Source organism: Gouania willdenowi, chromosome 1 (genome assembly GCF_900634775.1).
Source record: "Gouania willdenowi chromosome 1, fGouWil2.1, whole genome shotgun sequence".
Lineage (NCBI taxonomy): Eukaryota > Metazoa > Chordata > Actinopteri > Blenniiformes > Gobiesocidae > Gouania > Gouania willdenowi.
The window spans coordinates 26,800,255-26,816,967 of NC_041044.1; the positions used below are offsets into that span (position 1 = coordinate 26,800,255).

At 38.8% G+C, this 16,713-nt stretch overlaps 2 protein-coding genes and 1 pseudogene across 3 annotated transcripts; 2 read left to right on the forward strand and 1 right to left on the reverse strand.

The window, feature by feature from the left end:
• The first annotated feature begins 121 nt into the window (after window positions 1–121).
• LOC114466565 (TRIO and F-actin-binding protein-like) lies at window positions 122–10,806 on the forward strand. Of its 2 annotated transcripts, none has more exons than XM_028452095.1 (18): window positions 122–197; window positions 520–674; window positions 1,773–1,924; window positions 2,022–3,130; window positions 3,821–3,960; window positions 4,199–4,352; window positions 4,423–4,494; window positions 4,962–4,994; window positions 5,077–5,145; window positions 5,243–5,332; window positions 5,454–5,548; window positions 7,248–7,875; window positions 8,000–8,234; window positions 8,518–8,626; window positions 9,358–9,520; window positions 9,618–9,731; window positions 10,376–10,462; window positions 10,571–10,806. In XM_028452095.1, exons 3-18 carry the CDS (start codon window positions 1,882–1,884, stop codon window positions 10,586–10,588), a joined length of 3,159 nt encoding a protein of 1,052 aa, XP_028307896.1. In that variant the 5' UTR covers window positions 122–197; window positions 520–674; window positions 1,773–1,881; the 3' UTR covers window positions 10,589–10,806. The 2 variants fall into 2 exon arrangements, with proteins under 2 accessions (XP_028307896.1, XP_028307906.1); XM_028452105.1 differs by having other exon boundaries at window positions 7,248–7,407.
• Window positions 1,192–1,307, forward strand: LOC114472726 (uncharacterized; annotated as a pseudogene).
• Window positions 10,807–11,513: 707 nt separating the features above from the next.
• On the reverse strand, window positions 11,514–15,894 carry smdt1b (single-pass membrane protein with aspartate-rich tail 1b). The gene is made up of 3 exons (XM_028454480.1): window positions 15,698–15,894; window positions 11,841–11,999; window positions 11,514–11,760 (listed from the first exon to the last, which is right to left on the reverse strand). Exons 1-2 carry the CDS (start codon window positions 15,857–15,859, stop codon window positions 11,862–11,864), a joined length of 300 nt encoding a protein of 99 aa, XP_028310281.1. The 5' UTR covers window positions 15,860–15,894; the 3' UTR covers window positions 11,514–11,760; window positions 11,841–11,861.
• Between the last annotated feature and the right edge of the window lie 819 nt (window positions 15,895–16,713).

Below are 16,713 nucleotides of genomic sequence, written 5' to 3' on the forward strand. Positions count from 1 at the left end.
AATGAAAATGACGTAGTGGGCGGGTCTGAAGATGCAAAAGCACTGGAGCAATGAAATAATGATGAGTGTGACCTGAGGCTAGCTTAAGTTACGTCCTGTGTGATCTAAAAGCATTGGCTTAAGCAGAACGAGCAGAGAGGGAAGGACAGAAGAATAGCAGCAAAGCAGAATAAACAAGGTGACAGCAGGCAGCCACAGTAAGTCAAATGTGTCTCAATGCTTAAACTTGAAATGACTATATGTAATACATAACTCATTTTGTTTTACTTTGAGTTGCTTGTTCTTAAAAATGTATGGTGTGTAAACTATGACATAGTTATTACATCAAATTCCACACAGTATCTTAATGACGTATAGGTGACTTTATTTCTTCATGGAAACAAACTATGTTAACATTTCAGAGATATCTACAGCGGCAAACTGTAGATAGAAATGCCTACTACAAAAAAAAAATCAGTTAACAAAATAAACAATATAACTTATTATACAGAATATTTTTTATTGGTTTCTAAAATACAGGATGCAGATGATGATGATCATCGACCACCATCTGAGGTGACGACAAGTGGCAGTAGTGATGACGTCAGCGGTGGTTGGACCTACGAGTGGAGTCTAGTGCACAGCCTGAGTCCTGAGTGGGAACTTAATATCTGTGACACTGACATACAACCCAGGTGAAGATATACTGTAGCCTGATTTTAGGAATAAATATTCTCCATCTGAGAGCTCGTCAAGGGCAAAGTTCATGTTCAATGGCTTGATAAAACAAGGGTTTATGGTGCTGGTGGATCACTTTTATTTTGGTTGGCCCAGATGTTTCACAGAGACTATTGGGTAAAAGTGCAAAGCCAGTCTAATGTCTTATTCAAGTTTCTCTCGTGACTTTACAAAAATGGTAATTCCCTACTCTTTTTCCAAACAAATCAACCAATATGTTTGGAAGTTTTTTTAATGACTGGTGGGCCAATAGATAAGTTCAAGATATGATATGATAGTCGATAATGGGCTAACAATAAAGATACAATATTTTTTTGGAATGGGAAAAAAACCCAAAAATAATTGCAGTTGGAAACTCTGGGTACACTTATATTGTTGACTCTTGGTATGAGTTTTTATAACAATGACAATTAACCATTTTTCTTCTTTAAAGTACAAAAAGTGCATGAACTGTCAGTCTCATCTTTTGTGTTGTAGAGTGGCCATACCAGCCTGTCATTGCCCGATCCCGTTAGATCTCGGAAGCTAAGCAGCTGGGCCTGGTTAGTAGTTGGATGGGAGACCACTTAGAATTCCAGGTGCCACAGTGGGGAGGCAGTCACCCCAGTGGTATCTGTCATTGTGTCCTTGGGCAAGGCACTTCACCCACATTGCCTAGTATGAATGTAGTGTGTGTGTGAGTGTTGGTGGTGGTCGGAGAGGCCAATGGCGCACTATGGAAGCCTCGCTTCTGTCAGTCTGCCCCAGGGCAGCTGTGGCAACAATAGTAGTTTACCACCACTAAGTGTGGAGTGAAAGAACAATCCCTTAATTCTGTAAAGTGACTTTGAGTGTTCAAAAAAGCGCTATGTGAAATTGATGCACTATTATTATTATTATTATTATTAGAGTATCTACAACACAAAAACAGAGACTGACAGTTCATGCCCGGCTAAGATGAAAACAAAATCATGTCATCACCATGTAATTCTTCAAAAAAATATTCCCATTTGTGCATGAGCTATAGTTGTTGGTTAATTTAATTTGTGTATTCAACTGAGTGAAACATTTTTCAGCTCTCCACAACAGTTGGACTGTTCAGACAGCTTGGTGGAACACGGTGTGCCCCAAAGTGAGACAAGTCAACTGGACTCATCAACTCCAAGAAGTTGTGAAAGGCCCTGGATGGATGAAAGGAGAGACAGAGATCGATCTCGCCATGCATCAGGTCTGATAAATATGCTAACCCTAGCAACCAACCGTCATAAGCAGGATCCTGATTCACAGAGGCTGCAGGTGATTTTCTGTATGTTTGATGTTTTTAGAGACCAGGGGATTTAGAGGACAGGAGAGTGGATACTTCTCTCCAGAAAGACGATGTAATGGCAATCAACAGACGGAGGAGGTCACCCAGCGAACATTTCGTTATTACGAGAGGGGACATCCTCTCCCAAGCAACTACCTTCCAGAGCCCAAAGCCTGCGTTCCTTATCGTAACGTCAGCCTTGGTACGCCCTCCCAAAGAAGGAACACAGAGACGTACTTGCAGGACAGTTGGAGAAGTGAATCCCCACAGAGGTACACGTACCACTCCAACTTCAGGCGAGGAACTGACTCAGAGACGAATTCTCCGACACGTCATAACTCGGTGAGCCCAGAACGCTACAAGACTGAAACTCCCACAGCTCTTCAAAGAGGGAGCTCTAGATCTAGATATTCTGCTCAGACGTTATCTCACAGCTCCTCACAGCTTCCTTCCCATGTCACCTCTCGTCAAACATCAGGAAGGTCCAGTCCAGCTCACAAGAGGTCCATTACTTCTCGCACTGCCTCCCCCTCAAGGGGCACTGTTTCCCAAAAGCGCCAAAATTCTTTGCTTTTACAAAATGGGGAATATGATCTCCAAAAAGGCTGCAGCCGGGAGTCAAGGAGTCCATCTCAGGCTTCACACAAACACAGCTTAGACTCTGAGATACTGTATAGAAATCTGGAGTCAATCTCTCGTCGCTGTTCCTCAACTGTTCAGAAACACTCATACGAAGGGTCCCAATTAGCATCCCCCCAAACCAGAACTACCATCAATAGCTTGGCTAACACTCATACTTGCAACAGTCGAGAACTATCGCCATCAAGGAATGGACACAGAAGACCTAGCCAAACTCAACAAAGACCACCTGGATCCAGTCCCCGACATGCTTCATCACAGGGTTCTTCTCACTCTTTACTCAGTCTCCCAGTCTCACCTGGATCTTCTTCATCAAGGCGAGGTGCTGATTCACAGCTTCTTGGTGGATCAATGTCACAAACTGCAGTCACAGAAACTGTTAACAGGAATGCTAAGGTCAGCGGTGACAGAAGCAGTAGCAGTTTTAGACGAGGTATGGATGCTTTGCTGGTCTCTGAACCTCCAAAGACTGCAGTTGAGGCCGAGGAGGTACGTTCAGTACTTATGTTGTTTTCAGATATAACACCAGAGAAATGGTTTTTTTTTTTTTTAAGTTAAGTCTGGACAAGCTGTCATGAACATTTGCACAAACTCTATGTTTGTTTGTCTGTTAGTAGGATTATGTCAAAAGTACTCAACTGATTTTGACAACATTTTTATCAAAGACAGATTTTACACCATGGAAAATTCCACACTGATCATACTGATTCTGGATCAGTTTTATTAATCAGAAAATCCTTATCTCTCATCATTGGTGCAATTTCAAAAATTATATCTTGGTTCATAATTAACTTATCTTTATGAAATTGAGTTAGGTCGAGATGGTTCCTCAATTACCCCAACGAGTTTCATCCAGATTGGATCCAAATACAAATTTCATTGCGATTCATATATTAATTTTTTATGATTTGGAGCTAATATATCGTTATTAAATGATGAATGATCATGGTACAATGATCAGGATCACTGATCCAGATAATTGCCAATGTCTGCAAAGAGGATATTTGGTGCTTGGTGGAGGTTTGCACCCTGCATCATGTTTTCTGCCTCATGCTTTCATTTACTTGGAGTATTGGAGGTTTAAAGCATCATCACTAAATATCACCTTTATTTATTATGTATAATGAAAGTGTACATTAATTTTAGCTTTGACCATATACAGTATTTCTTTAACCTAAGGTCGGGATGACACTGGAAGACTACCTTTTGATCGCTGATATTCCAAAAATCCTACTGGAGTCAGAGGAGGAGCCTCCAGGACTGAGATGGAGGAACCAGAGCCCCAGCCCGTGCAGGAATCAGAGTCTCAGGACATACAGGTTGATAGTAGCCTATACTGTAGTATATGTTATTAGGACAAGATCTTTATAGCAGTGACACAGAGCCTCACTCTGTTTTAAATAAATCTGGCTAAACCTGCATCAGGTGTTTCCCCAGACACAGCCATTAAAAGAACATCTTTGCAACAGCATTTAAAATGAAATACAAAATTGGATTGAAAAGTGAATTGTGTTTTTTTTTTTACATTGCCATGTAATGTGTCATTTATCGCCTAAGGTATCAGGATGAAACAGACATTTCCAGTTCCAGGTTTGAGCCTGACGAGCGAGGTAGAGGCCGGGAAAGAGGAAGAGACAGAAGAGAGAAATGTAGAGACTCAGAGAACGGAAGAACATCGCGAAGGCATTCGGTAGCATCCCTTCACAAACAGGTAAGAAACACTTTTCTCTGGAGAAATGCTACACATTTGATGTTACACATAATCTGTTTGTATGTGAAAGTCTTCACAGAGTGGAAAGCACAGATCTTCTGTGATGGAGCAGCACGCGCCTGCTGAGTGCTCACAGATGCAGGTAAGGATCCGTTAAAAAGTAGCTTGTTGGTAAATGTGTGAGGACGAATCTGTTAAATGAATGACCACAAGCAAGTAAACCTGAGCATATTTAGGCCTTAGTTGTTACTTTGAATTTCTGTTGTGCCAAGCTCACTGAAGTAATGGTTATCAATGAAAAAGTGCTCTGTTCCTGTTAGTTGTCAAAATTATTGTTTACAACTAACCAGTTAGTTACTTTAACTGTAAATTTAAAGCCTTTGACAACACACTGCTCTGATTCTTTATTTTTTATTTGTTTATGTCTTCCCTCTTCCAACACTGAATATCAAACATGGTGAGTGTTCCCACTGGGAAAATCATGGTAAATTAGTTCTTGGTCCGGAAGGTTTTTACTTCCATTGGTTTTGTCTTTTAAAGGGAGTCACACGCCACAGAAATACACTTTCCAACTCTTTATACGTTTATCACAGATGGTGCAACCTAAAGGGGTGGATGTCCAGACTTGATGAGCATGGCAAGGTAAATGTGTACTTCTGAACATCTAACTTTGATACTTCTAAATGAATTTACTTACTTACCATACTTACTTTTAATGTCTCAGTGGAGAAAACACTGGTTTGTTCTGAGTGAGACTTCACTGAGGTTCTACAGAGACTCAGAAGCTGAGGAGGTATGACCCAATACTCCGCACTAAAACATTCCTTGATTTCATTTCAACATCACTTTGGGTAAAGATCCAGAAAACTGCTTTTTTTGTCTTGCTGCAGTCAGATGACCTGGATGGAGAGATTGACTTGAACACATGTGTGAATGTGTCCGATTGTGACGTTGACAAAAACTATGGACTCCAGTTGCAAGTATGACTTTGTCCACTTTTTGTGTTCTTCTCAGTGAGCTGATGACAGATTAGAGGCTTGAACTGTGTGCGCGCGTGTGCGTGCGTGTGTGTGTGTGTGTGCCCCCTTTGATCACACACAGACAAAAAGAGCAGTGTTCACATTTACTGCAATGACGTCCAGGATTCGCAGGAATTGGGTGAAGTTACTGAAGCAGGCGATCCCGAACAACTCGCAGTGAGTCTGACTTACACTGATCTCAAAAAGAGAAAAACATTGTTTTATATCATTTCTCTCAAAGTAAAATAAAACACCTTAATGAATAATTTACAGAAATTGAAATGTCAAACAAAGCCACATATAAGAGCCATTATAACTTTTTAAAATGTACCTCATGTGCCTCATTTTTTGCTAAATTGTTAATTGTAAAAGAAGAGTAAGAAGAAAAACAGTGGTTCCCAAACTTTTAGTGGCCATGGTACACCAAAGGACAAGTAAATATCTGAAGGCACACCTATTGTGCAAAATAGCCTTTATAACACGTATTATCATTCTTAGCATGTACAATATCTGTAAATGCGCTTAATTATTTACTAATGCCAAATAAAATGTGACAAAGACAGCTATATTACTCATGAAATATTTATCAACAAAATATTTCATAAACAATTTAGGTATAGAGTTTGCCTCTGTATTATGAAATGAGTGCATATAAAGAAGTTAATTAAAGAATAATTATTTTTGTGTAGCTGTATATTGCAATAAATGAATGGTTGTCTCAAAATCCCACGGTACACCCGGACTTGCCTCACGGCACACCAGTGTGCCGCGGCACACCGTTTGGGAACCACTGCATTAACTGTATAAGTTCAAATTCTGCTGGTCGCCCAAACGTATCTCTGTCAAGCCCTGCTATAGATAAGCATCATAATCAGAGTTTTGCAGCCTTACGCCCAATGTCTGCAGGGATAAGCTCCAGCATCCCCTATGAACCTATAGCATACGCAGGCATAGATGATGAGACAACAATTACACAAGGACAATATGTATGATATATATAAAACATAACTAATCAATATTTTCTGCAGTGAAAATAACAAGAGGAAGAATGTGTCTTAGAATAAAGATTCCAAGTGCTATTTTGTGACTAAAATAAGAAGTAGTGTAATTCTTTAACATTATTTTGGATTGCAGGTAAAAAAAAAAAATATGGTCAGAAATTGTGGTTAAAACTGTCTTAAATGTACTTCTCTAGATTAAATCACTTCAATGTCCTCCCTGACTCGTCCCTCTCCCCATTCTCTATCCTACTTACTTGTGTTGTCCATTTTCCAATAAAAGCATACGACACATCAGAAGCAGCTCCAACACACATCCTTGTGTTATCTACAGTAGTAAAACAAAATGTAAAAAAAATAGAAAAATGAGAAGAAAAGCCCTACATAAACCTAACTAAGAAAGAAAACCAGGTAAATCAGGTGGGACCTAATAAACAAATTGCATAGGAATCTACGACTTGATGTCATATCTGGCCAAACATTGCTGCATCTCATTCATTGTATTTTCAGCTATGAGATCATTGAAAAAAAAGTACTAAATGTGTTTTAAAAATGTCCACATATTTTGTTTATTTTGAAAAAACACTGCATTTCCACTCCAGGTACCATTTAAGTTGATGAAAGTTCCTGCGGTTAAAAATCGAATTGAATTGGTGTTGGAAAAATCTGTCAGTGTTTGCATTCAATCATTTCGCTTTCAGAGAAAATAATTAAGCACATCTGACGTGATCAAAGCTAAAAGGCAAAACATTGGTGTGTTCAAACTCGTTTAAAGAAATGTTGTGGTTGGGTGGTTCACCTGCAATGATGTCTTTCCCTCCTTTCTGTCCTCGATTGTGAAACCTTATCTTACTGTGTTTCCCATACTCTGCTCTCAGCCAATCAGATGAAGGCAGTGAGAAAGAAGACCCTCTGCCCAGGAGAGCGTTGTCATGCCAACCACCTGCTCAGTTCAGCTTCAGAGACCGCAGCCATGAACCTGCCACTTCCAACTCCACCACAACGGAGAACTTCTCCCACCAAACATCAGCAGCAGAGGTGGGTTCAGACGCGTATCCAGCCTGTCAGAGAGAAGAAGGGGAGGGCTGGGACCGCGAGCAGGCCAAACGGCTGGAGGAGAGGAACAGGTGGTTTGAGGAGGGCGTCACCTTTAGTGAAATGGGGAGCAGGTGGGACTCCATGGAGCTGAAAAAGGGGAATGTGCCTGTGCCTGTAATTGACGCCATGGACTCTGAGGTCACACGGAAGTGGGTCGAACTTGAGACGTTGTCGTTCCGGGACATGAGCCCACAGTCTCTCATTGGAGCACAGGCCCAGGAGAACTCAAGCACCGAACAGACTTCAGAGCACCTAGTAAGGTCCATGTCTTATCACTTGAACCCAGAAGAGGCCCAGGAGCCAGTCAGAGACTCTAAAGCTGATGTAACAGACTTAAAACAAGGCCCTCTGTCAAAAAATGGCCTTCAAAACGGTCAAACTAGTGCAGCAGAAGCTCTACAGAAAGAAGTAAGTCGTTGATTAACATGCATAAAACGTAGTGAGTAGAGTGCAAACCAATGGAAGAAAGACAAATAATAATCAGTGAGTGATGCATTCTACTTTCTCCCTGTGCTGTAAATCTATCCCATAGGCCACCTCTCTGCGAAAGCAGGTGGAGACCATAAAGAAGGAGCATGCAGCCCTGGGCATTGAGGTGGACAGCCCATGTGGCCCTGGGGCCCCCTGCAGGGCCAGACTACAGGCCATGGAAGTGGCCCACAGGAACGCACTGCAGGAGCTGCAGGAGAAACATGCCAAGGAGTTAGAGGAGCTGGAAAAGGAGAAGGACAGGATGCTGCAGGAGGAGAGTCGAGCAGCTGCTAAAGGTGAAGGAAGGAAGCAGCTCCCATCCTAAAAACAGTTCTCAATAAGGTTTCATCTCTAAACCTCAAAATATTCACAAAAAATAAGCACAACAAATTGGTGTGACTTGTGGGTTGAAATCAAAGCCTTTTAATCCATGAGTTCTCCCTGAACATTATTTCTTCTCCCCTCATTAAGGATGAATGAATGTTGTTTTAGATAATCAACAAGCATCAGCGCAATCCATCTTTTTCTCGAATAAATCCTCCAGTCTATTAATAAAAGTTAACTTAGTGTTTATTGCAGCGTTAGAGGCATTGAGAGCAGCACACAGGGGGGAACTGGACAGAGAGGTGCAGAAAGCGAGGAGGTCGACTAACGCTGGAATCACTGATTCTTCCTCCACTGGACACGTGTAAGTTCATTTCAGCCATACATTCATATTACAGATGACAAATTCAGTTACAACTCTTTGTACTGGTTTCCTCCTCATTTTCGTGGCCACGCCCCTGCTCATATGTTGAGTTGAGTTGATGTAGCCTTTATGTCTCCAGTCTGACACTGAGGTCATCTAAGTCTAAGTTTTAAGTAAGACTTAATAACAGACAGGACTGTACTTTTAACCCTCCTATTATTCTTTAGGTCAATTTGACCACATTCAATGTTTGAATTAGTTAATAATTAACTTTATTTTGACACATTCCATGACTTTTCCTACTTCAATGGGTACAATTGATTAAGAAAAAAAATTATGATATTTTTTAAATGTGCTGAACAAATATTGCATGCATTTGTGTTCCTCTGGGGGTCAATTTGACCCCAAGCTGTTTTTGAGGATAATAGGAGAGTTAAGGCTGCTGACACTGTTGTTCTTCAAAGCTGAGGACTTACGCACTGTAGAATCTTTTAAAGAGCAGCTAATTAATCATGTATTTAACATTGCAATTGTGATCTTTTTTTATGCTTTATTGGTATTTTAATCTTGACCTGACAACTATTAAACACTTTGTGAAGTATATGTCCTTTAAAATAGCTGTAAAGATGCGTTTTTACTCCCATATTTACCATTATTTGAAGACATATCTGCACTTGACCCTGATTCCTTTGCATGAAAACACAGTAAAGTTTACTCTAGATTTTGAACAGCAGGGTGGGAGCGGACGCCTTGCAGAATGAGTTGGATGAGCTGTCAGAAAGCTACTCTCAGAGGTGTTTGGAGCTGAGCCGCCGTGAACAGCACGGAAAGAGCCAAAATGCTGAGTTCAGCTGCAGGGACAGAGAGCTCGAGCATCTTCGGAGAGAAAACCAGGTTTCTGAATGTTTCCTCTGCTTTTCAATGATACGACCAAGAAGAACGATAGATGAGCTGACTAGCTTACAGTTTGAGCTCCACATGTCTTTTGTAGGAGCTTAAGACCAAACTGGCAGAGGAGATCAGCCGGATGCGATATTTCATCACAGGTCAGAGGTCAGCTGAGGTATCCCATGGCAACGCTGAGGGCACTGCATCCGAACTGGAGGTATTTAGATTAAAAATGGAAAAGAACCACAAAAATGTCACAGTAAATAAATAAAATAAATATGAACTTCAGTAATAGAAGCTTACTCCCAGATGACATTTTTATCACCGTCATTCCAGTGTCTGACTAGTTCCTAGCGCCACCTGCTGGCAAAACTACTGTTTGTTTCCAAATCACTGACTATTGTCATCATTCATATGTGTATATATATATATATATATATATATTTTTTTTTTGCTCTTTTTGTTTGGTATATTTTGTATACTTTTGTGTATTTCTGGAGTCGTTTTGTATGATGGGGGCATTTTTAAAAAAATATTTTTTGTTGTCTGTGTATTTTTCTGTAATTTTGTTTGTTTTGGAGTCCTTTTGCGTAAAGTTGATTTTTATTTTGTGTAATTCTGGAGTCATTATGCGTCTTCTTTTGGCACCGCACAAAATTACAAGGGCCGCATGTGTCCCCATGTCCAAAATATAACACATTTTCAGTTTAAATAATCTTATTTGGTTTTCTTGTGGAATTTGAAGTCTTTATGACGAGAATGTACGTCTTAAATCCTTTATAAGAAAGCATGCCTTTCATTTCCTCTCCATTTTATCAGCTTTAATTTGCATTGTGTAATCATCAGATTCGTCCTTTTCAGAAACTGTTGAGTTCAAAGGAAAATGAGGTTCAGCATCTAAAAAAAGAAGTCAACTCCTTACAAAATGAGGTGCAATCTCTCATCAAGGTACAGTTTACAATCTGAAACCATGCACTGCGGAAAGTACAAACATCACTGCTGCAAGTAGTTGCAATGGCAACAAACTGACTTTGGCCATGTTTGCTTTTATTTTAGGAGAAACGAGCAGCGTGAGAGCGCTATGAAGAGGCTGAGATGGGGCGGAGCAACGCAAAGGGGTGGAGTCAGCTGGCGACGCATTCCATCACTGAGAACTCTAAACTGAACAATGCTGCGTTTCAGCAGGGAGCAAGACAAACCTGACTAGAAACAAACAAGCTTCAAAACAAAGAATAAAAGCCAAGATTACCTTACCATTTACACATTTGATACTGACAAATAACAGTGTCTGGCATCTGGCGATATGATTCGTATCCCGATACATAGGTCACGATACGGTATATCTCGATATTAAGGTATAAGGCGATTATTGCATTTTTTTTTTTTTTTTTTAAATATATAACTTAAGAAGCAACTAATCTGTAAATTTGTACACCTTCATGATGATATGAAAGATATTTTATTGGCATATTTTACACTCAAAACATTGGCTTTAACATGCCATGTGCCAACAACCTAAAATAAAAAAAAATAACATACAATCTGCCTGTGGCTTTTAAACCAACTTAGACTTTAGTGCAACATGACTTTAGTGTAACTTAACTGAGGTATATGCCTAGAACAATAAATAAATGCAGAAAGTTAGTACTTTCTTTTTAGATTTTGTTGAAAAAACACAAGCAGGTCAACATGCTCAGGTTTCAGTGCACTTCTTTGTGCAGTTACAATGTCTCCTGTAGTGGAAAAGACTTTCCTGGTTAAATAAAGGTAAAAAAATAAATGAAAAAAATTTACAAAAAAAAAAAAATCGATATAGATGCATTGTGAATCAATCCGAGAATTGCGCAACGTAATATCGCAATATATCGCCAAATCAAATTTTTTTTTTTCAACACCCCTATTGACAAAGCAACAGCCCTGTCTGACATCCACTAAAAATGAAGTGTTTTAAGCAGTGAGTGGGTCCAACAATGATCATCAACATAAAGACAATGACTCATTTGTTTTCTCATATGTTTATTGAATTGATACACAGTACATGTGAGCAAGAGTGAGGGCATTAAAATAGGTTTTGATTGCCTCACAAGATATGTGAATTCTGAAAAAGTTAGTTTTAGTCGGGAAGATATCAGGACACAGATGATGGAGACGGATGGACGTAGAGGGATGTTTTTGGACGTCAAAGTTCTCTATTTTCATCACCCCTGTGCCAACTTATTTGCTCTCATGAAATATTGCAAAGCGCCCTGTAGTCAAAAAACACAGACAATCAGTACAGCTCTGACAGTAAACATCACCATTTAACATGCAGCATAAGATACTTTACCACTTGTGTTCTGAGGCCAGCTTAATCGTCGTCGTCATCATCTTCAGGGACAAAGATGTCATGCTCCTCCAGGAGAGCGGCAAAATTCTTGCTGATAAGAGTTCCCACATACAGGAAAGGCACCACCACTATAGTCATGCGGATCAGACCAAACGGCGTCTGCAAAAATAGAAATGGACAAAAACACAGAGGTTATGGTGAGGTCTCACGGTCTCCCTGAGGATATTAGCTTCTTTATTTGGTCCTTGAAAAGAGAAATGAAGTATTCACTAGAGATGTCCTGATACAACTTCTTCACATCCCATACAATACTGATATCTAGGGCTGGGCGATAAAAACCAAAACTCATATTTCAATGTTTTTTTCTCAAAATGCTGATGCAGTATATGATATAAATCTCAATATTTTTGATTTAAATACAGTCCGACCAGAAAGACAATTCTGGTTTAAATTTGCTGTGCAAAATGCCACACAGGCACATTTATTAACAAACAGCTGCACAATATGTCACACTTTTGGCTTTTTCTCCAATAGGGGACAGCACGTGTGAGTGAGTTCTGTAGTGTGGCTTGTTTAGCTAAAGGTCCGTGTTAGGATGCACTCAGCAATACATGTAACTGTTCTGAGAAGTAGTAAAAGCAGTGACTCCTAAAACGAGTATTTCAATAAAAAAACAGTATATCGATATAGAGCCGATATCATCATTGTCTATACCGCCAAAACGGAAAACTCGATATATCTTGAATCTCGATACATTGCCCAGCCCTACCGATATCACTGCCAGGCGAATCGGCCAATACCAATCCGTAATCAACATTTATTTAGTTATTTTGTAATGTGGAATGATAAAAAAGACTTGATCAAGTTTTACTACTCAAACAGAGAACAACAGTTAGCATCAGTTTGCATGAGCAAAACCATCCCATGTATTATTTAGCAATGGATTACAACATTTTACCTTAAGCGTAAGAATATCCTACAATTTAATAAAATAAATAAATTAGAAAACCCAGAAAAATAACCTCAATAAATTTAAAGACAAATGCTTGATTTTTGTCTAGAAAAGCAAACCAGACAGGGATTTCTTTCTCCCTTTCAGATTACAGTTTAAACATGTTCAAGTGTGTAATTATATCAAATGTGGACCCAAGTCGCTTTCAATGTCATTCACGTGTCAACTCATGCCACTGGAGGTCGAGCTTTACCATCACAAGGAACCACTGCAGCTTTATGTCTTTAACTCACGTGCTATATTGAATTATTTACAGTAAGTCTAGCACTGTTTTACAGAAATGATTTAAACCTTTCTGCAGTGTTACCACAGTAAGAAGTGTAAGTGGCTTTAATGGCTTATTTTACTACTTTATTGTCATGGCAAAAATGGAAGGGAATAGCACAAACAGCTGATTTGCCTTACAATGATATGTAATGTAATTTTAAATATATTATGTATCAGTTGTGTGTATGTGTAAATGTAACTAAGGTTCTTACATTTTTAGTCCAATTAAAGTCAAGACTTTTTATTACCATTTGAAATTATTAAGACCAACTTCACAGCAAACATAATTGGGGGAAAAAACATCAATTACATAGGGTTAGGGTCAATTTTTCTTCTTCTAGTGTCTAGTGCAGATGTGGCAGCCCCCAAAGTAAACATAAAAATAAATATAAAATATAAATACACAAAATGACAGTAAAACACACCAAAAAATAGACAAAAAAAATCTAAATCACTCCAAAAACACAAGATGACTACAAAAATAGCCAGAAATCTATAAAACAACAAAAATAAATAAATAAATAACATTTAGAAAAGCCATGAAGAAAAATTGTTGGACAGGCAATTTTTGGTTAAATTTACATTTTCACATATTTATACATTATCTAAAAAATGAATGGTAACATTTATTTTGAAATGTGAAACCAATTACAATCATAAAGTCATGCTTATTTTGTGTTAAACTGTAAGGCTTTTGAAACATTGATTTAAGACATTTTAATGACAATTAAGCCCTTATTTTTAGACTTGTGTATTTTAACGCCCTTTAAGACTTTTTAAAAATCCCTGGTAACACTTAAATGTAAATATATAAAATACACTTTGAATAAAACAGTGCATTACTTAAAATTTTAGTAGATTATTAAAAAAAAAAAAAAAAAAATCCTGTCATCAATGAGGCACAGAAAGCATCAAATCCTTGTATTCATGGAGGTTCTCTAGAGTTTCTAAATTCACTGTGTGTGGACTCTCTCTCTTTGTGTCACATATGTCTATGTGATGGACTGGGATCTATACAGAGTGTATCCTGCCTTCCATTCTGAGTCAGATGGGATTACAGCTAACGCCAGGGATAGGTTTCCACTCCAGGAACAGGAGTGACGAGCTAATGGATGGATCATCTGGACCATGGGTGTCAGAAGCAGGAAAAGACAGTCAAACATTTGAGTGATGACTCTGACAGGGCCAAACTGTGGAGGTGTGTCCAAGGCTCTAGCAGTATATTCCCAGTCTACAGTGGACAAAAGGCCACTGAACCAGTGAGAGGGTCATGGGTGGCTACACCTCACTGAATGTGAGGGTGTGTCATGGGGGAGTGTCTGATAACAAACCTGGCTCTCCTTACAATAAAGGTGTGTTGAAACAGGGAATGACTCTGAAAGGCTCTGAGGTCTCGTGGTGTCAGATATCACAGCACACCTTCATGCCCAGGCTGAATAATAACACACTAGAGTACAGCCTGTATTTTACAGTTCTCCTGTTCTTGTCTCCCATGTTATTTGTGACTGTTTTGCTACGTCTTCTTTAGATGATACTGAAATGTTTGTACACACAGCACTTTGTGGTTTTTACCATTTTAACTCATCAAAAAATGAGGCAAAAATGTCATTTATATTAGAACAACATGCTCTATGGCAGGCATGGGCAACTGGCAGCCCTAAGCCCTCAGTCTAATTCGCAAAAAAATCATTATTCAAGAAGTTGGAAGGAATATTAAGCCCAACATAATACACAAAGTACACAAATTCACACAAAAATAAATTGCAAAAATATGCAAAATGACGAGTAAAACATAAAATGACAAAAAAGACAGAAACAACCACCACTTACACAAACAAAATGACCACAAAAATACATTACAGAATACCTCCAAAGACACAAAAACTGTTCACAAAATTAGATGAAAAGACTGAAAACAGCAAAAATACAGAAAGTCACCCAAAAATGCATAAATCGGCAACAGAAATGCAGAAAATGACAAAAAAAAAAATGCACAAATTTACACCAAGAACACAAATTGACAAAAAAACTGACAAAAACCCTTTCCCCCTCTGTGTGTTAATGCTCTCATTGATCATTATTCTAATGCTGACATGATTATTGATCAGGTGTCCCTCTGATCAGATAAAATCACGTGTTCGTGGCCCATGCCTGATCTATGGGTTGTTTACTTTCATATCTAAAGATGATCCGGATCAGATTCTGAGGTGCATTCACTGCCTCACAGATCATCGGAAAACCGTAAACTCATTATTTTTAACGTCACCTCTGGACAGAAAAGCAAAAAGCTAACTGTGTTTACACTTATATAGGATCATCTGACATAGACATCCTAATTATATATATCTTTTAAACTGAACCATACCAACATGAACCGTCGTTTTGGATCAAAATGTAATGAAAGAATTGGAGCTAATTACTTCCTTGAAGTGTCTAGCAGTGGTGTGAACACACAACCATTGGCTGAACAGAATATTACTTGTTTTTCTATTCGTCAGGACTGGTGTCGGTCATACACTTGTACCTCCCTTTTCTGTACATATTCCTGGTTATGGCTGAAGCGGAGCATTAAACTCACTTTGTCGGGTTTTGGTAGGATTGCTCCAGATGTAGATGACACAGCTGTCCGACTCTGAATGGTCCTGGATATGTTTGATGGTTTCACACTGGGATTACGGCCCAGTGCTCCCTGGTTTCTGGTGAAAAGCTGCATCGCCTGCCGCAGCAGAGTGTTCGCCATTTTTCCTGTGAAAGAGGTGGAGGTTGATTTCTCTGAGGAAGTGGGAGGACTTTAATGGGCGTGACCTGTAGTGACACAGTAACACGTCAACCAATGTTAATCATTATAATGAGTCTATTAATAAACACACAGTAACTAGCTTAACCACTGCATCTGTGGCGTGGCACAGCTGGCTGACCATACTCACTCTCACACACACTAGAACTGGGTTTCTCAAATGGGGGTACGTGTACCCTTAGGGCAGGGGTCTGGAGCCTAATGTGGCTCTTTGACTCTTATGCAATGGCTCCCTATAGCTTTAAAAAAAAAAAAAAAAACTATTGAAATAAATATTTATTTGTTTATTTTTTACAGAGGCAATTAATGATTAATGACAAATTAAATTTATGACTTAGAGATTTTAATTGAGTGGGAACAGATTAATTTAACCGTCAATGTGCCAGTTAAATATGCGTGCTTTATGTGTGGCAAGCAATTAGCATGTGTTGACCACATGATCATGTGTTAGCAAACTCATGTTACTTTTTGTAGCCTTTCAAATATATTAACTTAAAAAATAAAATAAATATTTAACAGTGTGTTAATGTAAACTGAGATGCGTAAGTCTTTGACGATGCAAGATACTGTTTTATTTCTTGATGTCAATTTATTTATTTATTTTTAAACTTTTTTTAAGGTGCCATTTACATGATCAATATAAATCATATGAAATCAAACTATATTCTATGTAATTGTAACTGTACAGAATTTAATTCACTGTATTGTCTTTTATAAGAAGGTATTTTTTTGGCTCCAGGAGGACTTTAATCCAGGTGAGATGAAGCAAAATTGTTCCTTTGAGAGTAAAGGTTGCA

What these genes read in the sequence shown, in the direction of transcription:
- smdt1b (XM_028454480.1), bottom strand. Translation starts at nt 15,859, where the DNA reads ATGGCGAACACTCTGCTGCGGCAGGCGATGCAGCTTTTCACCAGAAAC. An exon ending in TCCTACCAAAACCCGACAAA is followed by an intron (nt 12,000 to 15,697) that starts GTGAGTTTAATG and finishes CTATTTTTGCAG; the next exon opens with ACGCCGTTTGGTCTGATCCG.
- LOC114466565 (XM_028452095.1), top strand. Translation starts at nt 1,882, where the DNA reads ATGGATGAAAGGAGAGACAGAGATCGATCTCGCCATGCATCAG. An exon ending in GACTTGATGAGCATGGCAAG is followed by an intron (nt 4,995 to 5,076) that starts GTAAATGTGTAC and finishes TTAATGTCTCAG; the next exon opens with TGGAGAAAACACTGGTTTGT. An exon ending in GCGATCCCGAACAACTCGCA is followed by an intron (nt 5,549 to 7,247) that starts GTGAGTCTGACT and finishes CTCTGCTCTCAG; the next exon opens with CCAATCAGATGAAGGCAGTG.